Genomic DNA, 26580 nt, shown 5'->3' on the forward strand with positions numbered 1-26580 from the left:
AAAATACGCTTTTTGTCTATGATTTATTTACGTTTTTGATCGTTCATGATCATGTCCGAATATAACTCGACGTATCACTAGCTACAGGCCCAAAAATAATATTCAACTTTTCACCCCAGATTCCAGCACAGATGACGAGTCCATTCCGGAAGAAGGCGTCATCGGAGGACGGATATCCACACCCGATCGGGACAACTACAACCTCCCACGTGATCACATTCTCGGCCGAGAACCCATGAAGCTTCCATCAACCCGCGAACATCATCACTCGAGTCAACAGAAACAGCAAACGCAACCGGCGCCAATCGAGCGACGACCTCCGCAAAGCATACCCACCCAAAACACCCAGCATGCCACCCTGTCGGATACCTCTAGCGCCGGATCGCCGCCGGCAATGCACCGAACCTACTATAACCAGAAGAACAGTTACGATATTACCGACATTTCTGAGTACCAGCAGCGGCCTTACGCCGCTCCGGATATCACTCAGTTCAGTGCCAATACAAGACGAGGAGCAGATCGCGTTACGCGATATGTGAATCTCTCCAACCAAGAACCCGGTGACACGGGTACCGCCGGTCGATGGAAGGTCTCGGCCAAAATACAACAACTGCTGAACACGTTGAAACGACCGAAACGTCGACCGCTACCGGAATTCTACGAAGACAATGACATCGAGCTGGAGATCGCTGCCAATCCGAAAGACCCCAACGCCCCCAAACCGGAAGGTAACGTCATGAGTCCGGTCCAAGGCGAACAGCTGATCGTCCCGTCCGGACTGCCACGAACGCTGGAGGCCGCCCTACAACGGTACGGTACAAGTTCGTTCAAGGCTCCGATGGCGACCGTGCTGGATCCGAACGGAAAAATGACCACGACGCTGACCTACGGAAAGCTGCTGTCCCGAGCGCAGAAAATTGCCTACGCCCTGTCCACCAAAGTATTCAGCAAAGGTCCCGAGCAGATATCGCTCAAGCCGGGCGACCGGGTCGCTCTGGTTTATCCCAACAGTGATCCACTAAGGTAAATTGTTGCGCTGATTTTCTGATTATTCTATTTCATACAAATCAAAAACCCGTGTCTTGATCAATTAAAAGCAGTGGGGTCTCGTAACCACACTTTTTACCTGTTCAACAATCCTAAAACTTTAAATTACGGAGAATACAGGGTCAGAATCAAACATAAAATGAGCGTAAACGGCTATTCTCGTTATTTTCTATTAATTACAAGTTAATTTGTTGAGAAAATTCAATAATTTGCACTTGTTGAACAGGTAGTTTTGAGGTTAGGGAATCGCCACTGCTTAAAAGACTATCTTTAATTCAACTTATTTAACGTGATCTCATCTAGGCAACTCTTATTGTCTACTGATAAGTGGCTGGGAACATTAACGTACAAGGTCAGTTCCACCATCAAACAAAGTAATCCCGAAAATGATCACTTGTACAACTTGTTATTATTAATTCCCACGGGATTTTTTTCCAAAGATTTCTTAAGTAATTCTTCCAAAACATCTTTTGAGAATTATCCAAAGATTCTTTCAGATTTTCTCCAAGGGTCTTATTAGAAACTCCTGCGAAAGTTTTATATATTTGATAAAGCATTCCTTGTTTAATTTCTCCAAGGATTCCACCGAGGATTACATTTCGGATTTTACCAGGGATTGTTTTAGGAATTCTACCAATGTTTTATTCGAAATTCCAAAGAAATTCATTTTAGAAATTCCTCCCAAACTTTCTTCAGGAAATATTCCAAAGATTTATTCAGTAGTTCATCCAATAAATTCTCTTTCTCCAAAGATTCATTCTGATTTTATTCAAGTATTCTCTTAAAATTTCTTAAAAAGATTTCATCAAGCAATTCTCCAAGTATTCCATTAGAAATTTCATGCATGATTTCCCCAGAAATTTTACCAATAATTTTGCATAAGAAATCCTTTGGGAATTCTTTCATTCAAAAATGTCTTCATGGATTTCTATAATTACTCCTGTAAGAGATTTTTCTCGAAGATTCCTTTGAGTGTTTTTGCTCTTCATTCTTGAGAAATTTCTCCTATCAGCCTCGCAAGATTTCAGAAATTCCTCCATTGAATAATTCAGAAATTCAAATAAAAAAATGTAAGAACTTTTCCAAAACTTCTCAGAAATTCCTACTGGAATTCCTTCAAAGAATCGTTTAGGTATTGTTCCAAGGTTTCCATCAGGGTTTTTTTTATTGATTTTTTCGAAGCTTTCTTAGGCGATTCGTCCGGATTTCTTGAACGAATCGCTAATTTTTCTAACGATTTCATCAAGATTTTTTCCAAATGAGGAACCCCGAAAATTCTTTCTTGCATATCTTTTGCGATTAATCTAGGAATTACTTCAAGGACTTTTTTTACAAATTCCTCCAATATTTTCTTCAAAAGTTACTCCAGCGATTGCTTCTGGAACTCATCCAATCATTTCTGGAGGAATAAAGAAAGTAGTACTCCCAAGAATTCCAAAAAGGTTCTTAAAAAGACGATTCCTTTGGGACTACCCCACATGATCCCTTCAGCAATATTCCATAGAAATCTTTTAGGAATTCCTTCAAGATTTTTTTTAGAAATTTCTTCAAATGTTTTTTAAATCCTTTCAAGGATTTTTTTGGAATTTGTTCAAGCATTGCTTGTGTTATACCATTCTTCCGAAATTCCTTCAATAATTGCTATGGGAAATCGTCCAAAGATTCCTTAGGGATTTTTTCAAGTCCTTTTTCTCAATTCGTTCAAGAATATAGTAAGGATGTATTTTTTTCCTCCAAGGATTTTTTCAACCTTCAGGGATTTTTCAAAATTTTCCCTAAGATAGTCTTACAAGGATAAACACATTCATCCCCAAAGGGTTGCCGCACAAATTTCCTCGTAGGATTCTACAAAAAATCCTCCATGGACTCCTGCAGCATCTCCTCCAAAGAAAATCTATAGGAATTCGTTTGAAGATTGTTTTTTTTTTTTATTTACACCAAAGAATTTAAGAAGAATTCTTTGAGGTTTCCGCCATTTATTCGTTTGAGAAAAAAAATAGCCAATTTCTACAAGAATCCTTTACGTAATTCCTCATACTACTTAACGTGCGAAAAAATCTAGGTGGTTTCTGTAAACAAATTACACACATTACGGTATTTGTTTGTAGTAGGCACAGATGTACGTGGGTGGATCGAGATGAGATCTACCACAACCAAAACATGTTTGTTTATTAAAAAGCTCTTGGAACCTTTTCACATGTTTGTCGTGTTTTCACGAATAAGATTTTGAAATAAAATTACTTCCAAATTTTCGGAGCGAAACCAAAATCGAACCGAGCTCACAAAATTCGTTCACAGAATGACGAGTTTATTTTCCCTCCCTTTCATCTAACCAAACGACTTCCGACTCGGACTTTGCGTTTCGACTTGCGTTTTTCTCTTTCTTCTATCCTGAAACCTTCTATCTACCCCCTTCAGGAGTTTCTGTCAAAGCACCATCGATAAAACAGTTCTGCAGTGCATGATGCACGGTAATATTTTTTCTCATAGAAGTAATGAATATCAGCCGCGTACATAAAAGAATCCTTCTTTTTTTTTTTTATTTATAGGGTAGGTAATCAAAATTTGAACCAAATTGCGGCTTTCTGAAGCAGTGCAAATTTTAAGTGATTTTTTCTCCCACATGGAAATAATTTACTACGGCAAAATCGTATGTACATTAAAGCTACGGGTATAAGCTTTCTGATAAATGGTAAAAAGTTTGTATTTGCACCGAATTTCATTGAAATATTTGATGTTTCATCAACAATGGTTTTAATCTTAATTTGAACCATCGTAATCATAATTTGAACCAATTTTAATCTTAATTTGAACTACTGGCGGCAGCAGCTCGAGCAACTCACAAAACAGCCAATTCCATGCTAAACAATGAAAAATCACATGAATCTGCTAATTCTCATACCTATTTTTCATTAGGCAGTGGAATCCCAACTCAGAATGTTCGAAATTTTTTAGGAATTTGGAAACTAAATTTGGAATTTTTCATCCCACAAGAGTAAACAAAGCAACCACTAGCGCAATCTACAGGCCAACACTAGAAGCTCACCCCCGTTTACTAGTTCAAATTTAGATTACAAATGGTTCAACTTAAGATAACATTCTCCAAGTAAGAATCACTTAAATTTGATAATTTTATGACAAGTTATGCGGAATATTATTCGGTTGGTCGATTCTACGATAAATAAGCTTTCATTTGACATGTTCACATATTGCGTGTGATACAATGCATGAGCTGTACGAGTGCACCGAAAATGTGCTTTCTGTTGGGGGAAATGGGTGAAATCACAGTGATTTTTCAATTGCCTGTTTTCCATGACAAAAACGCTTTTTTCAATGCTTTTAAAGCCCATGTTATCAGGTTATATTACGGAAAGCTGTTTAACATCTTTTTCGGGACAACATTTGCCTGAAAAGTACTTCGTTTTAATGAATTTTGAAATGGTTCAAATTAAGATTACAATTTGACTAGTTCAAAGTTTGATTTCTTACCCTAATCAATTTTAAATATCACAAAAGGTCATTTACGAATGTATTTATTTATTATCAAGAATTGTCAGAAAGTTAAGGGGTTATATATTATCCATTTCACTACAATGTTATGGTAGATTTTATATATTTTTTGTAGTAATCCTTTATGAATATCATCAAAGATACCTCCAAAGTCTTTCCGAATACATCTTTTAGAATTTACTTAGAAGATTCTTCAAAGATTCCTTTAAAAATTCAAAATTCTTTTGGAAAAGCTTCAAAACATCTATTCAGGTATTGCTCCAAGCATGATCTTAGAAATTCATCAAATATATTTTCCATGAGGAACTCCTGCAAGAATCTTTCTTGGAGAAATTTCTAAAGAAATCCTTGGAAAATTTCGTTAAGGTTCTTAGCTTACCTTAAATTAAGGTTTGTTTGAACGACTTCATGATTTCTTCGAACCCAGATTAGGGAAAACAACAAAAAAAATCTGTGATGACGAGAATGTCAAGACCTGCATACCTACTGTTACAACGAGTTTGTTTGAATGTTCTTTGCCCAAATAGCTTGTTTGACAAAAAAAATGATCAAGATACAGATATCTTTATAGTAGGAATCGTTCCCTTAACAACTTCTTCAATGCATCTCTTTGAAACTAAAAAAAAGTTTTGTTTACTCTCCCCTATCCTCGACAGCTTTATAACGGCGTGGTACGGTTGCATGTTCCGAGGCCTCGTCCCGCTGCCCATCGAGCTACCTCTGTCCAGTTCCGACTCCCCACCGCAACAGGTCGGTTTCCTGTTGAGCTCGTGCGGCGTACAGGTGGCCCTGACCTCGGAAGCGTGCTTAAAGGGATTACCAAAGTCGTCGACCGGTGAGGTGGCCAAGCTAAAAGGATGGCCACGGTTGCACTGGTTCGTCACCGAACATTTGCCCAAAGTCCCGAAAGACTTCAACACGAACAACAACCGCATCAGTGAGGATTCGATCGCCTACATTGAGTACACTACCGACAAGGAAGGCAGCGTTATGGGAGTGACCGTGTCGCGCCAATCCATGATCAACCACTGTCGAGCGCTGACGATGGCCTGCCACTACACGGAAGGCGAAACCATCGTTTGTGTGCTCGACTTCAAACGAGAAGTCGGACTGTGGCACAGTATCCTGACTTCGGTGCTCAATGGAATGCACGTGCTCTTTATACCTTACGCACTCATGAAGCTCAAACCTTCCTCATGGATGCAGCTTATCACCAAATACCGGGCGTCTTGTTGCTTAGTGAAGAGCCGAGATTTGCACTGGGGTCTTCTGGCCACCAAGGATCACAAGGAAATCTCTCTGTCGTCCCTGCGAATGCTGCTGGTCGCGGACGGTGCCAATCCGTGGTCTCTTTCTAGCTGTGATCAATTCCTGAGCGTATTCCAATCCAAAGGTCTTCGACCGGATGCGATCTGTCCCTGTGCCAGCAGCTCGGAGGTGTTTACCGTTTCGCTGCGACGACCTGGTCGATCCGCCGGAGGATACAGTCAATCGGCCACCGGAAGGGGCGTCCTTTCGATGGCTGCCCTTTCGCATGGAGTGGTTCGTGTGGACAGCGAGGACTCTCTGACGTCGCTCACCTTGCAGGATTGTGGCCAAGTGATGCCGAGTGGTAAGTTTGAGAAGAGATTGGCATGCGTAGAGCCCTATTGTTGATTGTTTGTTTATAATATTTCCAGCTACCATGGTCGTGGTCAACGCCGAAGGTCCTCCGGTGCTGTGCAAAACAGATCAAGTCGGTGAGATTTGCGTAACTTCTGGATCTACTGGAACTACCTACTATGGATTGGATGGCATGACCAATGCAACGTTCAAGGTAAGCAAAGATTCATTTAGTTCCTCTATCATAAAACAGTAACAGTAACAGCTTACCTTTACTGTAGCGCCGAGCGCAGAGATCTATCGTCGTCGGACTCATCCAACTAAATACGTGTACCCAGCGTGCATATCTTTTATGGCAATCTTGACGTCTCGCCTATATAGCCCATATAGCCGAGGCGGTAAACGCACGGGTATTCAGCATGACCATGCTGAGGGTGACGGGTTCGATTCCCGGTCGGTCCAGGATCTTTTCGTAAAGGAAATTTCCTTGACTTCCTTGGGCATAGAGTATCTTCGTGCCTGCCACACGATGTACACATGCAAAATGGTCATTGGCAGAGGAAGCTCTCAGTTAATAACTGTGGAAGTGCTCATAGAACACAGAAGCTGAGAAGCAGGCTTTGTCCCAGTGAGGACGTTACGCCAAGAAGAGAGAGAGAGAGACGTCTCGCCTTAAACAGCGGTCGCACTCGCGTTCGAGCTGCGCGTAAAATCAGTAGATACTTCCTAAGTGTGGGAGGTATTGTTGTTGAACTCTACTTGAACATTCTTTCGACGATCAGCTACCAACTGATCAACAATTTCTGCATATCACGAAAGCTGTTTCCAGCTCGAGTGTATTGCCGCAGTTTGCACCAAGGATCCCGTTCAACACACCTCCTGCAGCGCTACAATGCCGAATCCGCGGTCCTTCCGCGGCTAGTTTGCGGGTGCTTCCGGTCGAGTATGTAGTTGTACGTACCGAATTACCATACGCAAGACCTTCTCCGTCGCGTTAGTCTGGTGGGTATGCCAATGGATCTGGTTCGTATTCTTGTCTTATTTCCTTTTTGCTGCTGGTTGGTTTTACGCTTGACATCAATCCCCTACTTACCGGACCAGGGTGCTCGGTTGAGTCACCTGGCACTCGGACGTTGATTAGCCGCCTCTAACATGATATCAGACGCCGTTGTGAGCCTCTCCTTTTGGAGAACCGATACTCAGGCTTGCAGAAGCAAACCCCCTTCCCTATTAGCGTTCTAACGAAGTTCCACCTGATAGTTAACTGATCTTCTCTAAGGCTGCCCGCATCTCGAAGATGTAGGGATTGGAGTTGTTGGAAAGAGGCTAATGATTCATTCTTCGCCGCCACACACCGTTCTCCTGCACAACAACAAAAATGGTCCTAAGCACCCGACGATCGTATACCCAAAAAAATCGTACCGAACACTTCGAATTCCTGCATGCCTTCTTCAAGTATAGTCCAGGTCTTGTGCCCGTAGAAAACTACCGGTCTTATCAGCGTCTGGTACATAGTGCGTTTGGTGCGGGGGTAAAACTTTTTCGGCCGCGGGTGTTGTGCAGCCCATAGTAGGCCCGATTTGCACTGATGATACGCCTTCGTATTTCGAAGCTTGTCTGCCGTTCCGACGAATTCCTTCACCACCTCGAAGGTATCTATCATAACACTGCTGCCAGGCTTGCCCTGTCGTTCGTGGTTCCTCCAGCCAACATGTACTTCGTTTTTGACGCGTGCATCACCAGTCCGACATTTGCTGCTTCACATTTCAGGCGGGTCTACAGTGCTGCCACCGTTACAAATGTTCTAGCAATAATATCCATGTCATTCGCAAAACAGACAGTTTGGCCGGATTTCGTAAAAATCATGCCCCGGCTGTTGAGCACGGCTCGTCGCATAACACCATTCAGGGCGATTTTGAACATCAGGCGAGAGTCCACCACCTTGTCGTACTTCCCGGCGAGATTTAAACGAACTTGGCAGATGGCCCGGAACCCTTGTCAGTTTTCAACATCGTCCATCGCTGCTTCAATCAGCCTAGGGAGCGGAGAAGCCTTTCCCGTCCACGATTTTCCATAGTTCTATGTAGTCGATGCTGTCGTACGCCACCTAGAAGTCGATGAGCAGATGACGCATTGGGACCTGGTATACGTGGCTTTTTTGGAGGATTCGCTGCATGGTGAATGTCTGGGACGTTGTCGGGCGGCCGTCGACTTGAAAATCGGCTTGATCGGCTTGAAAACATGCCACAAACTCATTCACGTAAGGTGAAAGATGATGCACTTTGTAAGCGACATTCAAAATTGGGATCTCTTGGAAGTTCTCACATTCCAACTTGTCACCTTTTTGGTAGACGGGGCAAATGATTCCTTCCTTCCACTCCTCCGGTAGCTTTTCAGCTGACTTATTGTTCTTGAGTTGCTGAGTAACATTCTTAACTTCCCTCAACATGGTAGTAGGCTCATTGGTGCTTTCTGCAGTACTGACGTAGTCATTTCTCCCGTTACTTTGGGCCTCCATTGCTGCGCTCTCAGAACTATTCAGGTGCTCATCGAAGTGCTGCTTCCACCTTTCGATCATCTGTTTGGAGACTCCCGTCCCTATCCCTGCCTATTTCGGCTCGAGGCACGATGCCGTTGCGAGATATGTTAAGCTTCTGATGGAACTTCCGTGTTTCTTGTGAATGGCACAGCAGTTCCATTTCCTCGCATTCCGTGTCTTCCAAATGGTACTTTTTCTCTCGAAAGAGACGAGTCTGCTGTTTCCGCTTCTGTTTGTATCGTTCCACGTTCTGCTGGCATTGGCCAGCATGCGGTCTATGTGGAAGCGAGTATTATCACTTTTGTAGGCATTTACAATATGTGTTAGAGGGAATCTACAGCTGTCCCGTCAACTAATAAACGGTGGATATTTACAAACAACAGGTCTGCTTAACACCTCACATCTATCACCATCTTTCTTTTTACAGGTTCAGCCGCTCACGGAACCACCTCCGGCCAAAGAAGGCGAAGTGCAATCACCAGGAAAACCAATCAGCGAAGAGCTATACGTAAGAAGTGGTCTGCTAGGCTTCCTAGGTCCCGGAGGCCTTGTGTTTGTGTGTGGCTCCCGGGATGGCCTTATGACCGTAACTGGGCGCAAGCACAACGCTGATGACATCATTGCCACAGTTTTGGCCGTTGAACCGATGCGATTCATCTACCGCGGCCGAATCGCCGTGTTCAGCATAAAGGTCCTTCGGGACGAACGGGTTTGTGTCATTGCTGAGCAACGTCCGGACTGCTCGGAGGAAGAGTCCTTCCAGTGGATGTCGCGCGTCTTGCAGGCGGTAGACTCCATCCATCAGGTGGGAATCTACTGTCTCGCTCTGGTTCCTCCGAATCATTTGCCAAAAACACCGCTGGGAGGTATTCATCTGACCGAGGCTCGCCGAAGGTTCCTGGAAGGATCGCTGCATCCGGCCAATGTGCTGATGTGTCCGCACACTTGCGTCACCAATCTGCCCAAACCTAGAGAACTGCACCACGGTATGTAGACGGCCTGATTGATACTGTTGTAACCATTTATGATGCACCCCATGTGTTCCATTATGTCGCTTCTGTTTATCGAACCAATAACTGTTATTGCCTTATTATATATTTCCGTTCGTAGAGTAGAGCACAGCTTTGGTTTATCGTCAGCACTAATACTAATACCCACACCAAACGAGCGATTCTTTTTCAAGATGTGATGCCGTCGTCTAACTTTGCCGTCGATTGTGAACGCAGAACAACGGAGACTCAGCTTTTGTTATGACCAATCACAAGTCTCAAATTTGTTTAGTTGTTAAATAAATAAGACATGACAATTTTAATTACAGAATACTGAATGAAAATGTTTTCTATTTTGAATCAATGTTCCTTTTTTTGATACTTAAAGATCACAGGGAAAATCTGATTTGAATGTCATCACTTCTTTATTGTTTATTTATTCCTTGCTTTTCCATTCTCACATCGGAAGAAGATTGACCTCATTTAGAACGAATCCGCTTGAGCAACGACAACTACATTCTAATGCGTGTGTTTGGCTACTTTTTAGTTTGTTTGGCAACCACCTTACTAATCGTATTTTGCCTTTATCCAATCGGCTGTACTACTTATCATATGATTTGTTTTCATTAATTTCGTAACCTTTCATTTTCTCAAAATTAATATCATTGTTTTTCTCTCTTAATTTTCTTTTTAAATGCTGCTCTGCTCCTCACAAATACTAAAAATCAAAATCTGCAAAACCGACACGTGTGTTTTGACGCAATAACGTAAATCAATTGATAACAAATGGTTCCGTCTACATTACGATCACCATCATCATCATCTGTTCGTCACCGAATTGGCCGAAATAACACTCTCATCAACATCCCTAAAACCTTCATCGCCTACGTACCGCAAAAATAACCTTTCTTATGGTTGTGGTATTATGGATTACTAAAACCTTTCAACCCTGTAAATAACCATCAATTTTTAAACCATACCCACCATCGTTATAATTTAATCCATTCTAAAACAATGAACAAATATCATCAAACGTAAACTCACGCACACTTGTTCGCACATCCACACGTACACCGATAAAAACCCAAACGACCCTAACTCACTGCCACGTGTATCTTTTCAATCCTTCTCACAAAACACCACGCGCCCTCACCCAAATAAAAACTTGACCACGCCATCACCAAAACCACACAAACATCACGCATCTCAAAACCACCTAAAAAATTAACCACCCCTCTAACAAAAAAAAAAACAACCATCCGCCCGTGAATCGCGTGTGCGTGCGCAAAACCGAACGAACCGAAAAACTAAATTCAGGTTCTATCCAACAACTCCAAATTTCCGGCACCACACCGTCGTCGTCCACGTCGATCAACACCGCCGGAACAGACGCCTCCGTGGGGCCGGCTTCGGTGATGGTCGGTAATTTGGTCCAGGGCAACCGGTTGGCCTCGGCACAGGGACGCGACATCGGACTGGCGGACGATAACGAACGAAAGGTGAGTTGTTTCTATTGATTCTTTGATATCTATAATTCTAATACGGTAACCGGCAAACGATATAGGATCAGTAAAATAGGGCATGTCTCCATGAACCAGTTATGCCGTGTTTTTCATATGTCGTAGGTATTAGAACGTTTGCCCACCTGGTCCTCCAACCAAATCCGCATATCGGTTCCAAAATGGTCACAGATGTTTCAATAAACGAAACAACAATCGATAATGACGTAACTGGGTCAACGGGCTTAAATTTGGTGAAATAACAGTAATTTTACAATACATTATTTTTGATTATGTCTTATTGGACAGAGGTTGCTGGCTTATTTTGCATAGAAATCTCTCGTCTTTCCTCGATTCATGTATACCTACCAGAATGTGACAACGACATGTATTCCGTTGAAAGATTGTTAAACGACTTCAATGCGCAAGAGATGACGAACCGTTTCGAAGCAAAAGATATAACCGTAACATTTACGATTCCTTCCTCTCTAGCATCAACTGATTACCGGAGTGCTCCGATGGCGAGCCAACTCGTCGCCCGACCACGTACTGTACACCCTGCTGAACTCCAAGGGTGCCGTCGCCAAGACCCTCACCTGTTCCGAGCTGCACAAACGAGCCGAGAAGATCGCAGCGCTGCTACAGGAGCGCGGCAAAGTCAACCCGGGTGATCACGTGGCGCTGATATTCCCACCGGGACTGGATCTGATTTGCGCTTTTTACGGGTGCCTGTATCTGGGTGCGATTCCGGTTACGATACGGCCACCTCATCCGCAAAACCTCATCACCACCCTGCCCACCGTACGGATGATTGTGGATGTGTCCAAGAGCGGCATCATCCTGTCCATCCAAAGCATCATCAAACTGCTCAAATCGCGCGAAGCTGCCACCTCGATCGACCCCAAGAGTTGGCCCGTCATTTTGGACATCGAGGATAACCCCAAACGGAAACTTGCTGGTATGATTCAAAATCAGTGCTTTTGCTTTTTGACTTTTTCAACAGGTTCGTTTTCTCTCTGTTGCATTACAGCTATTGCCAACAGTACGTTGGATTCGACGGCCTATCTGGACTTTAGTGTATCAACTTGCGGACGTCTCAGTGGAGTCATCATTACGCATCGGTATGTACGTAGTAATGTTTCAGTATCATTTATTATTAGTCAACATTTGCAATATTTATACGCCTTGATCACCATTTCTAAACGATTTATGTTTAGTGCGGCTCCGTGGTCGTGCGACTATTCTAGCTTCTTATGATATTGGGTTTCTTGTTAATGTTTCGAATTTTGTGATAATTTGAAAATTCACTAAATTATCGTTTCCCAGCTACATTTTACTCAAATCAAACTTATTTTGTTTTACTCTTGTGCAACAGACGACCCTGTAATGAGCTTAAGCAAACTTGTCTAACGTATACAGGTGCTGCAAAGTTAGACTGGGATAACAGTTAATTTGGGCCGAGTCTAAATGGGTGCAAATGTCGCAATACTGTGCAGCAACCTTTTCGACTGAAGAGCGTTGGATATTGAAACGTAAAGATTTTCCAGATGGTTGAATCCGTAACGCTGGATAATCGCGCCCGCATTTTCGACTACAAGCTAGCGTTCTGCAATTTTGAATCGATGTTCGCAACATCGATGTTATTGTTTCGTTTAATCGACTTTTTAATCGATGCTAAAGCCCCACAAAATCAATCGAATCGATTTTTTACATCCGATTAAAATTATTGTTTTTGAATTGTTTCTAGTTTCGTAAACTATATGAGTATGAACAGTTCCTCTGCAGTGATTCCATCTGGAATTCATCCAGATATCTTGTGTATGCTATCGACTGGTAATGTTGTACTTGGAGGTTTTTCGGCCTTGCAGTCTCCGGTGCAGTCAAAACGACATATGTTTTCAATGCCCGACGTTTCAATGGGCTATGACATCGAAAACAACAACAACGACGACAACTACAACAGCTATGAACTCGACTGACTAAAAGAGAGAACAGCTCTCTTGCAGCATTCGGCCGACAACAAACATCGTTTCGATTTGGACAGAATGGAGATACTCGACTGCCTTCGACGTTTCTCTGCTCTCCCCGTTTTGGAAGTGTGCCATATTATTAACACAGACAGGATGGTAAATAAACGAAGCGACTGCGACAGCTTAAGTATGATATATGCAGGAATATTACACGCAATAAAGACAAAAACCAAGACAAACCACGTAGATAGGCAAATAACTGACATCACTAACACTAACGACAATGACACCCAAAAGGAAACTAAAACCCACAGAACTTGTACGCAACATTCAAACAAATTTCTGACTGGAATCAAATTGACGGATTAAAATAAGAATAGCATAGTGACGATCAGAGTAGTGACCCACCATACAAAATTTCCCAGTTTTTCATGACAAAAATAGTTAGTAATGCCTTAAATGTTCTGTAAAATTGTTTATTTTGATCATTGTTTGTAAAATTGTAGAAAATTGATAAAGTCCGTCCGAAATTTGACAATAATTCATGTGCAATTCATACCACCAGACAAAGAACGATATTTTTGTAAGTTGTGTTCACCTTTGTAGTTTTTCTGTTTTTCTTTAATATGTACTACGTCCAATTTGTTTGAATAGAACCCTTGAGAAAGATGGCATAGTCCATTGAAACGTCGGGCATCGAAAATATACAGTGTCGGACAAAACAATAAGACCACCAGCCATCTTCTTCATTATGACTCTACGTCCCCACTGGGACTTGATCTGCCTCACTTCAACTTAGTGTTCTTTGAGCATTTCCACAGTTATTAATTGAAGGGCTTTCTTTTGCCTGCCATCGCATGAATTTGTATATTGTGAGGCAAGTACAATGATACACTATGCCCAGGGAGTCGGAAAATTTTCCCGACTGGACGGGAATCGAACCCGCCGTCTCCGGATTGGCGATCCATAGCCTTAACCACTAGACTAACTGGAGCCATATTTCATACAAAATGGCCAAGTTTGACGATGTGATACTCGGTTTTCAGTGAATCGATTTGGCTGAAATTTTGACTGTCGCCATGGAGTTACGAGAATTTTGATTTGTATTTAATTGAGTGAGTTCTGTTCACTACATCAAAAGTTACAGGTTTAAGAAACGACAAAATAATAGAACCACTTTCAGATTGCCATTACCAGAGGATATATGAGAGTATCTGATACTTGATGATTAATATACAAGTACTAAAATTATGGATGCCATTTAAACTTGGGGACATTTTTATTGAATTGACCACAACCATCACAAAAATCTGATGTTAGAATTTTGTCGCACCGTAGGGTCTTGTACCATTTGGGCATGTGTACCTATTTTGGGCACTTGCCGCTATAATTAAGTCCAATTCAAACCGATTGATTTGAAATTTTGTCCAGAGTTAGGAACGTATAGTATCTAACTCTGGACAAAATTTCAAATCAATCAGTTTGAAATGGACTTAGTTATAGCGGCAAGCGCCCGAAATAGGTACACCTGCCCAAATGGTACAATACCCTATATCTGTAACTTTAGAAGTAGTGAACAGAGCTCAACCAATTTAATACAAATCAAAACTCCCATAATTCCATGTCGGCTGTCGAAATTTCAGCCAAATCGGCTTTCTAAAAACCTAGTAACAAATCATCAAACTTGGTCATTTTGTATGGAATAGGAACGGTGGTCTTATTGTTTTGTCCGACACTGTATGTCGTTTTGACTGCACCGGAGACTGCAAGGCCGAAAACCCCCAAGTTCATCCAGATATGCTTTAAAAAATTATCTAGGGATTCCTCCAGACATTTCTTTGGGGATTTTTCCTGGGATATCTTTAAAAATTCTTCCAGTGATTGTTCAAGTACTGTTTTCAAGGTTTCCTTCAGAAATCTCTCCAGAGATCCTTCCAGAATTCCGTTGGAGATTGCTCCATTTGGAATTATTCGAAGTATTTCTGCAGGAATGTCATCCAGAAATTCTTTCAGAAAATTTACTAGAGATTATTCAAAAAATAATCCAGGAATTTCTTAAAAATCCATTAGGAGTCCAACCAAATATTCCTTCAATAATTCGTCCAGAAATTACTACAGACATGGATTTCTTCAAATTTTTATCCAGGGATTCCTACAGATATTCTTCCAGGAATTCACTAAGAAAGCTCTCGTGAGATTCCCTAAGAAATTCCTCATGGGATTGCTTCCGGGATTCATAAATTTCTCCAAGATTCCTCCAGGGACTCACCTGGGAATTCCTTCTGTGATTCTTTCGGGAACAACTTCCAGGATTGTTTTGAAAATGCCTCCAAAAACTCTTCTTGGGATTTCTTCATGAATTCCTCCTGGAATTCTTCCAGAAACTCCAGGAATTAATCTAAGATTTCCTCCAGGAACTGTTTATATATTCCCTTAGGAATTCCTCTTGGGATTGCTTTCAAGCTTTCTCCTGGGGTTTCTTCAGGAACTCATCCAGGGATTCCTTCAAGAGCTGCTACAGGGTTTGCTCCAAAAGTTCCTATGCGTACTCTTTTTAGGATTCCTTCAGGATTTTCTCTGGAATTTCATCGATTTCTTCAGTACTTTCTCCTGGGATTTTTTTCAGAAACTCCTCCTAGAATTCCCTAAAAAATTGATCCTTGGATTTCCTCAAAAATTCTTCCTGGGATTCCTCCAAGAGTTCCTCAAGTGATTATCCTCCAGAAATTCCTCTGGGAAATCCTACATGAATTCATCTAAAAATTCTTACAGGGATACGTCCGGGAATCCCTCTAGACATTTTCTCCAGAGATTCCTCTAGGGAATCTAGGGGAATTCCTCTATAAATTTCTTCAGAAAATTCTCCAGGGACTCCTCCCAGAGTTCATTCCTTCAGGGTTTTCTTCAAGAATTCCTCTAGTGATTTCTCCAGGAGATCCACCTAGGATTCCGCCAGGAATTTTTTCTCCAGGAATTCCTCAAGATGTTTCTTCTCCAGAGATTCCTCCCAGATTTCCTCTAGGGAATCCTCCAGGAATTCATCCAGGGATTCCTTCAAGATTTCTTCCATGATATGCTTCAGGCATTCATCCAAGAATTTCTCCAGCGAGTCCTCCAGAAAATTCTCCTGGAATTTCGCCCAGGATTCCTTCAGAGTTTTCTACAGGTGTCCCTGCAGCAATTCCTCCAGGAATTGCTTTAGGAATTCTTCCACGGATTCATCCAGGAATTCCTCCAGAGACGGTTCGATGTACAATCTCAATTTTTGATAATAAATGTATTCAAACAAATAAATCATCCCATGAACTTGTATTCCATGCTGTAAACGGACCCTTTTATTGTTTTGCAATATTTAATATCGAATCGATGTGAAAACATCGATTCAAAGCATTCGATTAAATCGGTGAATCCATTCTGCTGGTCGATTCACAAAAATCTATGCCTCAGCTAAACTTGTCCAATGCTAATACAAGCACAAGTTCTTTCAGGAGCAAGTTGTACTATTCGAGTAGTGTGTGTTTAGCTATTCTTCTACGTGCGAAGTAGGTATTGTTAATTGCCATCCCCCTTTTAAGGGTGAAAACAAAGTCCTTGGACTTTGGTGAAAATCAAAAGCTGCATTATCGTTGGTAATGGATATTTTGGACGGCAAACTTTGTTCCATCGAAGAGTTCTGTGAAGTCCAAAGTAAACTCAATTTCCTGCCACAGAGCGTCTCTGGATTTGTCTGCTGGTGTCGTTGTCGGCGATCACCAGTGAGCCCGAATTTGTATTTGTGCAACCGCATCGATTTCATCACGAGAGACGAACCAGCCAAGTCAATCAATCGATTTCATCACCTCGTGTTCACCCTTGAATTCAATCTGATATTGTTCCACGAATTCTCTTGCAATCGGTGATAAACGGCGACATAAAATTTTGGAGAGTATCTTGTAGGCAGCGTTCAATAGTGTGATCGCGCGGCAGTTCCCGCAATCCAACTTGTCGCCCTTTTGTAAATGCGACAAAAGTACCTTCCATCCACTCCTTTGGTTATACCTCGACTTAATGCCAGCGTTGACAGATCTACGGAAATTTCCGTAGATCTACGAAATTGAGGCTTTTCTACGGATTTACGGATTCGTAGACTATTATTGGCTTTGATAATAACACATTATATTTATCTTTTCAGATCTCTTTCGAGTTTATGTGCCAGTTTGAAATTAGCCTGTGAATTGTATCCTAGTCGCCACGTGGCCCTCTGTCTCGATCCCTACTGTGGATTGGGATTCTCCATGTGGACCCTAATCAGCGTCTACAGTGGTCACCATTCGATTCTGATAGCACCGTACGAGGTGGGTATTCTTAGGTTTCCGTATATAAATTGAAGTTCTTTTAATACATGAACCTTTCTTTAGGTCGAAGCAAATCCAAGCTTATGGCTAAGTACGCTATCGCAGTACCGCGTACGAGATACCTTCTGTTCGTACGGAGTGATAGAACTCTGTACAAAGGCGCTCAGCAACTCTATCCAGATGCTCAAGCAGCGCAACATCAATCTTGGTTGTGTACGAACGTGTGTGGTGGTCGCCGAGGAACGACCCCGAGTACAACTGACGCAGCAATTCTGCAAGTTGTTCCAAGCGCTGGGACTGAACATGCGTTGCGTGTCGACTTCGTTTGGATGTCGCGTGAACCCGGCCATATGCGTACAAGGTGCCAGCTCTGCGGAAAGTGCTCAAGTCTATGTAGATCTCCGAGCCCTACGGAACAACAGGGTAGCGCTGGTCGAACGAGGTGCTCCGAATTCGTTATGCTTAGTCGAGTCCGGTAAACTTCTGCCCGGAGTTAAAGTCATCATTGCCAATCCGGACAGTAAAGGCCAGTGTGGCGATTCTCACTTGGGTGAGATATGGGTTCGTATCGACACGTTATCTCCACCACTTGAGGACAGGTTTATTATTTACAATCTTTCGACAGGTACAATCACCTCACAACTCGAACGGGTACTTCACCATCTACGGAGATGAGACCGACTACAATGATCACTTCAATGCCAAATTGGTAACCGGAAGTAGTACCAGCGAAACGTGGGCCCGGACCGGATATTTAGGATTCCTCCGGCGGACCGAGTGCTCCCAGGCGGGTTCCATTTTGGACGAAACGACGCCCAGCATTGCCAGTCGAGATTCGGATAACGAATCAATTCATTCGCAGGTAGGTAGACGCTGTAAGCATTGTCTTTGTCATAACATCAACTGTTTTCGAAACTATCTCAAGTTGATTTGCAATCTAAAGAAATATATTCATATGATTCAATATTCATCTCCCTCCATCCCCAGGGCCATAACACGCTGAACTCGACTACAAGCTCGAACGCAGCCACCACCACCATCACCGGCAGTGGCAACGAGCAGGAGCTGCACGATGCGGTCTACATCGTCGGTGCCCTGGACGAGGTTATCACACTGCGCGGCATGTACTACCATCCGATCGATATTGAAAATTCGGTGCTCCGATGCCACAAGAAGATTGCCGAATGTGCGGTGTTCACGTGGACCAATCTGCTGGTAGTGGTTGTCGAACTGGATGGCAACGAATCGGAAGCGCTCGATCTGGTGCCGCTGGTGACCAACACGGTGCTGGAGGAACATCAGCTGATTGTTGGAGTGGTTGTCGTGGTCGATCCAGGTATGTATTTGTGGATCAGAAAATGTAATGGTAATTTACTGTTTGTGTAATTTGGAAGGCTCAAGCGCCACATGGGCACAACGGAGCCGTAACCAGTTCTATTTTCTATTTTCAAAGGATTTTTATGCGGTTTACCCTTCGCACTTATTTGCGCTAAGGGAATTTGCAATTCTCGCAAGTTCCTTATTGGCGACCTTCCCCTCATCCGAGCCCCACTACCTAGCGGCCCTGTGTGAGGTGGCTAAGAACTCGGATCATGACGCGGAAAGAGCCACTCGACGACCCTTCCCAGGATCTCTGGAAATTGCTCGGTAGAAGCCATCATTACATCTCTTGTCTGGGGGTCGATCCTGTAGCCATCGTCCCACGGGTTATTATAAGTACTCGGACAGATACCCTCAGCAGGGCTTTTTGCTTGCCCTTATCTCGGTCTTAATCGCGACTTTGACAGCCGTGAACATTACCTGTTTGCCGCCATTTTGTACCCATTCGCGACCCAGTAGCCATTACCGACGGTTACTCAGTATGGGTCCGTCGCATAACCGGTGATTATAGGTCTCCCACTCAGCGACTGCCTGACGCAGCAGTTGCTGGACTGCGTTACCTACATTGTGACTTGTCGGCTCTCTTGAAGGCCGAACATTTTATGGTCTTTACCTCATAGCTTTCTCCTATTATGGCAATTGCGGTCCCACGTACTGGACCCCCACTTACTTGTAGGTGTCAGGTGTAGGTGTAGGTGAAGTAAACCTCCGGTGCAGGGTGAGCCCCCAAGCTTTTTGACCATGTGCAATTTTGGGACAACCTAATACTGAGTAAACAAGAGCTAACCCTGAATGAGAGTGAATATTTTTTTCAATCAATACCCTAAACTTTTGTATATTCATGCTGGTCACCTAACAAAATTATTAACATAATCAAAACATGAGTAATGTGGTCGAAAATTGCACTGACCCATCTTGCCCCGCCCCACCCTACTCGTCAGTCTTAATGACGAAGACGTCTCCCTTCTCGCGCTTGACATCTGCTCTCCTACCTCTCTTTGGCTTAGCGTCCTTAAGCTCCTGTTCATCTGTCTTCTTCCTCATCTTCTTCCGTCTGCTCGCTAAGCGTCCTCCTCCACACCCGGATCCGGATCTACACAAGGCCGCAACCCTCTGCTCCCTTTTACCCGGAACGGGTCAGCCTTTTTAAGCCCCCTTCCCAGCTTTCCGGGACGCCATACTAGCATTACGGCTTTTCACTTCCTGGGTTAACAACCTCCTGGACTTGCGAGTGCTGGTACCTCCTCCCCTGAAGGCTGCCTCACGCGCTTCTGAGATTGCTTGTCGTAAGCGGCGTACCCTTCTGGCTACCCGCGAATGCGAAGGCCTCAGTCTGGGTCGGTACTTTCAGGTTTTAGCGTTCGACGGCTGAAATTTAGGTAGGCGAACCAAATCCAGGCTGATCCGTATTGTGCGACCAAACAACAAGTGCTTCTTTAATAGTTCCTTTCCCTTCTCAAATTTTCTTGATCGCTCGCTTGAATGTGTGTACAAAACGTTTTGCTCCCAATCTCCATGCAAAACTGCGCAAATTTAGCGCTTGTGAATTGCGTGAAGTTTCTGGCATGCCCAGGCGAGCGAACAGACTCCGTACGATTCCGATGGTAGCTGAGGCAGTGACCCCTTTGGAATACGAATCGATGCGGAGCAGGAAGTACTCTCCGCTAGATTATCTCTCGAAAGATCCAGCGTAATTGACGTGAACCCGTTGACACGTGTTGGTTCACTTGAGACACAACTGTGGCGCTGATTTGGACAGACTTTTGGATGCAGCTGCGTAATTGTGGTAACCATTGGTGTGCGCAACGATGTCCGAACCGATCGAAGATCAGTACACGTAGCTGCGCGCAACTACTTTCACGCACTGGGTCCCTGGATTCACTGATTGGAATCACAAGGCGTTCAGCAGACATTATACACTCTTGAACCGTAGACAACGAGTCGCTACGGTCGAAGATCCACTGAACTGAACTTCCCGGTCCTGGATGGCCGATTTGGAGTGTGATCAACCTTACTGAATGTAGCTGTAGACTTTGCTAAGAACAGAGTCGAAACGCGTGACTTGCTGTATCGCCCTAAAATGGAGAGGAAGTGCGTCAACTGCATCTAGCGCTATAGAACCTACATCGTTCCCCGCGATGATGTTGGCTACGACAAAGTCTTCTTCTGGCTTGACGTGTTCATTGAAGAGCCGTGACAGAACATCGGCGTTCCCGAACTTCTAGCTGTTCATGTTGACGATGTTCAAGTCGTAGAGTGATAGCTGAAGCAAGGTTACGCTGGTGATCTGCTTCGTCTACGCCGCCGATCAGAACGCCATCGACATAGCCTGACGTACAGTGATTCTAGCCCAGCTCTGGAATGCTCCGGACGCTACCTTAACTCCTAAATTAGGAGCCGGTTGTACCGGTAGAGAATCCGGCTAGTATTGACTGTGGACAATTCCCGGCAGCTTTCGTCCACGTTTTGTCTACCTGTACGAACGCATTTGGCAGGCCAATTTGGCTGAACATCTTGCAGTTCGCTAATTTAGCTAAGATGTGGCGAGAGCGTCTTTGAGGCCCGTGGAGTAATATATTTTGAGGGAGCTGACAGAAGTTACAGAGCTGAAAACCTGGTCTATTAGCACCGATCCAAAGTTAAACACGTTGACGAGGTCTAATCCAAGTAAGTGGTGTCTCTCTATCGACGGTTAATACTGTTAAGCGAATAGGGCAGTGCATGAAAGTATCTCCTTCTCTTTCACTCTTACAGAAATTCTGTAAACAACAAGGCCACGAAACGTCAAAATCCCATACAAAATCAAAACAGTGCAGTGCCCTATAACGTTGAACCCTTCAAATGTTATATTTTATTTTTCGCTTGACGCCCAGCCGTGACAAATAAAACAGAATACTACAAATATACAATAAGACACGACGTCACAAATTGACAACATAAAACTTAAATCTGATTCAATATAACACTAAACAATTTGCCCTATTAGGGAATCGCGCTACTTGGGCGGTGGCTTCTATATTCGTCTGTTTTCCACTATAACTCAGTCAATCTTGAACCAATTGACACAATTCTTGGAATGCGGTGAGATAGGTATAGTATCTACCCGTGTACAAAATTTCAAGTCAATCGGTACAAAATTGACCGAATTACAGTGGAAAACAGAAGAAAATAACAGACGAAGAAAACCACCGCCCAAGTAGCGCGATACCCTATCCAAAAGGGATAACAATTGGCTTCTTTAGCGGTGTTGAGATAATTCCATATTCGGAATCTGCATGCAGAACTGAGCCGAAATCCAAATTTTCATGAATTTTGGTGCCCGGGAACCTATTTAAAAATCAGTTTGAAGTTTGTATGGGAGCGATTTGTCGAATCACCCCTCGTCGCATTTTGTACTGGGCGGAGCTGTCAAGCAGTTGGCCAGCTGTCAAAAGGTGATTTTGAAAAATCTCTTTAAAAACGATTTTAGGTACAAAAATGAAGTTCTAAAAATCTGAAAAAAATCATGGTGGTTCAGAAAAATGTACTCTTTCGTATAAAATCAAAAAATCAATACATTTTTCTTAATTTAAAAACCCAATTTCCGTTCACAGGATGACGAGGTTTCATAACTGTTCTTGGTCCATCAGTCATCCTGGAATTGTGTTTTGTATGGCAGTATGCCTTTTGATTCGCAGCATCATTTACTGCTTTTATAGCTTAATTTTATCTAGGAATACTAATCTAATCCTAATGGGGCCATCCCGAATCGGGTTTTAATGCAAGACGGCTGCATATTGATGTCCGTGTTAGGGACCGGTATGCCTGTCTTGCAGTTATTTATCGCCAGAAATAACCTCAAAGTATGCAACCACTTCAATTGCTAGGGCATATTCCTTTGAGTGATAGAAGAACCCTATAATTGCTCATTAAAATTGTGAGAATATTCACAAGTTTAAAATCGAACGTATAACAGAGAAATAAAACTGGTAACAACACTTATAATCTTCGAGTCTTGGTCTACCTCATTCACCGACTTTGTCCTCCACGTTTTCTTCTGTCAATTTTCGTAAACACCATATTTGTAGGGTTGCTATTTGGCATTCACGTTCAAATTGTCTTTCCAGATTTTGTCACCTCGTTGATGATGGGTTTACCTTAGAATGCCGTCGACTCGTGGATCATGCTTTATCACCAAACAACCTTGTTCCACATAGGTACTGCCGGTGATGGTTGAAAGATGTTTGAGAACCTACTAAAAGCAATATTCGCACCTACAACTCCGAAAATAATCCAGTCCTCCATATAACTATTATCTCCGCTTTTCGGTTGTTCGTCGAAGTGTAACTTCCATCAACACTTACTACACGTCACTACACGTCCGCCTCTCAAGATACTCCTAGTGTTATCCATGCATATCTCACCTTTGCAGGATGTTTTTCTTTAACCGTTATGTGGTCGGCAAACTTTTTGCTTTTTTCTACACCGTGTATTTTAAATGGGTGCTGGGTACCCGGGTACCCTGTCGGCCACATAAGGGTTAAAGAATCGGCTGGCATGGATAATGCCATTCAAATAGTTATATGTTAATTTGTTCGAGGCTCAATCGAATAACGCATGACGGAGCCGAACAGTCAATTCAGTTATTTACACATCCTAATGTCGGTTGCAATATTTTTACTTCCAGGTGTCGTACCTATCAACAGTCGAGGCGAAAAGCAGCGAATGCACCTGCGGGATGGATTCCTCGCCGACCAACTGGATCCCATCTACGTTGCCTACAATATGTAAACGCATCTACCTACCACTACTACCTTGTCCAGGTTGGCCAGCAAACGTGATTCGTGCCTCTTATTTGTTAGGCTTTTAAAGTGATGCTTTCCACGCTTGCATGGTGGAAAGCAGCATGTCAGGTGATATTAACAAACAAAAAAAGAAGAATTATAAGAGGAAAAACCAACGCACATCACAAACACAAACACGTCGTCTAAATGATGAGTCAAATTCCGAACACTCGAGAAAACGTGAACGCTCAGCTACACACTGACATGAGATGGTTGATGGCAGAAGCGATAAAGCTCCAATCATCCAAACCCTTCAACGTAAAGTTATTCTGTAAATAATTTGTACACATCTAGGTTGGACAAGCGAAGTTAATTTTCTCGATCCGTATGCTAATCATTAATGGTTCTACTAGTTCTCAATCGATTTATTAGGGTTGAACATTAGAATGAGCTTAGTTGATATATACTTAGGTATTTGTTAAAAACGACAAAAACTGGAACTTGCACGTTTCCCGTGTGAAAAGAAAGCTTGCTGGAAAATATGGTAGAGATTGTACATTTGTTTCTTTTGCACAAATTTTTTATCAACTCTACTTTACGTTATTTTCAGTATTCACATGTTTTGTTAGCTTTTGTTTTGAGAGAAAAATAAGGTGAGTTGCTTTGGATCCTTTTTTCGAAACAAGGACAAGCAATAGATTATTTTATTGGCCTGTTGTTTATTTTAACTTCATAATCTAGTCTCTATTAATTTGTTTTTGTAAATGTTTTATCGTCACAGTTTTAGGCAAAACAAACGATAAATTGATTTTATTTTGTGATTTATTCGTAAATTAACATTTTATTCTGTGTCTTGGATCTCTGTTCCTTACAATCAATACTATCAAAACTCATCGCTCATCATTCCCCTTAATCCATACATCAATCTTCCAAACTTCATCCAAACTCGTCAACTTTTTCAAACACTAAACGCTACGAGCAAAGCACTAGCAATTATGAGGATTTAAATAGTCGTATTGTTTAGAGAAGATATACAAACTCTTTCATCTGGTTATAATTCAACTGATATAAAGTAAAAAGAAAAATCAATCCATTCTTTTGTACATTAAAAAATAATGGAACCATTTAAACTTGAAATGATAATTTTAAGGTGTGCTCGATTTTCAGCCACGAACTGCTCTGATTATTGGATAAATGAAAACAATGTAAAGGATATAAGCAAAACTGTAAGCCAAGGAAGAGGAATTAGAATGATTAGTTGGTTATAAAACTTCACCCAATATTTCGCAAATTTTCTCTCTGTAACCTATATATTCATAATTAGCAATCACACACACAAACACAAGTCACGTACGAAACTAGAGTTACTACAATTTACAAACAAAAGAAAAAGGCCAACGAAAAAAAAACGCGAGGATAACTGTGGAAAGCACATGCAAATTGTGTAATTGTGTAGGTAAACGCGTCTGCTCATTAACGGTAGAATCGTGCAAAATTGGAAAATCCGGAAGGTGAATCGCGCACATGCACATACAGACACAAATACAAACACACTCAAAAACCTATTACAGTTCAAGGTTAGTATGTACGCGTAGGATGTGAACCCGGCATTGAAACTGACAAATTTTACAGACAATGTTCGTTAATGGTGGGAGTTAAAAAACATCCGTTTTGGCAGTAACACAACAATTGGTGAAACACTAATTCCTTTGTATTTCTCTTAGTGAACGGCGAATAATTCAAGTGAATATTTAATTTAGAAAATAAATGTATTTAGAAAAAAAAAATGCGATTTGTTTTTGGAGATCCGAAAAGTTCAATTAATTTTTTTTTTCATTTTTATTAACGTGTATTTTAACTTAAATGCTAATTCTACACTTAGTCCAATTCATTGTGCATTATCGAAAGATTCGATGTTCTGTTGTCGTGGTTCCCTATTTGGCCTCCTAATCGTGCGATTTTCGTGTCAAATTAGTGTGAAATTTTTTACCGTTCAATGTGATAACTGGATTTTCAGTAATGATGGATTAACGTATGGATGTATATATGAATTGGTGAGCGCGTCCATGCTTTTATTTTATTGTGGAAGTCCAGTTAGACCGTTACAAATATTTATTTCACTTTTTGTCCCATCACTCTTTGGCTGGTCGAGGGGGGGGGGGATAAAAATTATAAAGCATTTAATCTAAAAAATATTAAAAACTCATCGGATTTTTTTTAGCAAGACCCGATATTTTGATAAATATTTTTTATCTGCCCCCTCAAAATGCAAAATCCACCCACAATTTTTTGAAGGGGGGGGGGGAGACAAAAAGTCAAAATTAAATTTGTATCAGCCGAGCGGTTCCATATCATTTCAGCAACGAGTAATTTTCATATATCTTTATTTGGATGAAACCTTGCATACAAGTCTTTGGGGGAGAAAAACGCCGTTTTGCATACTTGGTTCGCCATTTTAAATCTAGCCTTACTTATGAGAAGGGCCTATGAAAAATGCACATGATATCTTCAAAAAATTGTATCTCGAAAACGGTTTGTCCGATCGGTTTGGTGTCTTCGGCGAAGTTGTAGAGAATTGTTGGTGCTATATGGAGAAAATATGCACGGTAAAAAAATATGTTTGGTTTTTGTGATTTGAACTAAACCCTAATAGAAAAATATGATACAACGTGCTTTACAACCCTTTCGGGCTATCATCTTGATCATACATGGAATGATACAATCATTCACCCAATCACCAGTGTATAATACATTTTTATTAGGGAAATATAGTTTTTCCCTAAAAAGTGACATGTCAATATTTTTTTTATTATCCTTATGTTATAGCTGACTGAAAATGCTACCTAGTGCACAGTGGGTTGTTCTGGAGAAAAATAGGTTACAATGAAAAAAAATGTTTTAAAAAATTACGGTTTTCAAAAAAAGCTATTAAGTAAAGTCAAAAAAG

The 26580-nt window shown here is 42.1% G+C and overlaps 1 protein-coding gene and 1 long non-coding RNA gene across 2 annotated transcripts in view; both read left to right on the top strand.

The window, feature by feature from the left end:
- LOC134291647 (uncharacterized) overlaps positions 1-26580 on the top strand; it is a 239659-nt gene that overhangs the window by 103806 nt on the left and 109273 nt on the right. The gene's annotated exons all lie outside the window — the stretch shown is intronic.
- On the top strand, positions 120-25420 carry LOC109431283 (disco-interacting protein 2; the record flags this gene model as incomplete). Its single annotated transcript, XM_062859647.1, is given in 12 exon segments — positions 120-1023; positions 5214-6169; positions 6237-6373; positions 9126-9684; positions 11005-11186; positions 11679-12144; positions 12217-12307; positions 17328-17490; positions 17554-18051; positions 18116-18352; positions 18478-18826; positions 23537-25420. Coding segments are annotated over 12 exon segments (4530 nt in total). The 3' UTR covers positions 23641-25420.

This window comes from Aedes albopictus, chromosome 3, assembly GCF_035046485.1.
Source record: "Aedes albopictus strain Foshan chromosome 3, AalbF5, whole genome shotgun sequence".
Taxonomy (NCBI): domain Eukaryota; kingdom Metazoa; phylum Arthropoda; class Insecta; order Diptera; family Culicidae; genus Aedes; species Aedes albopictus.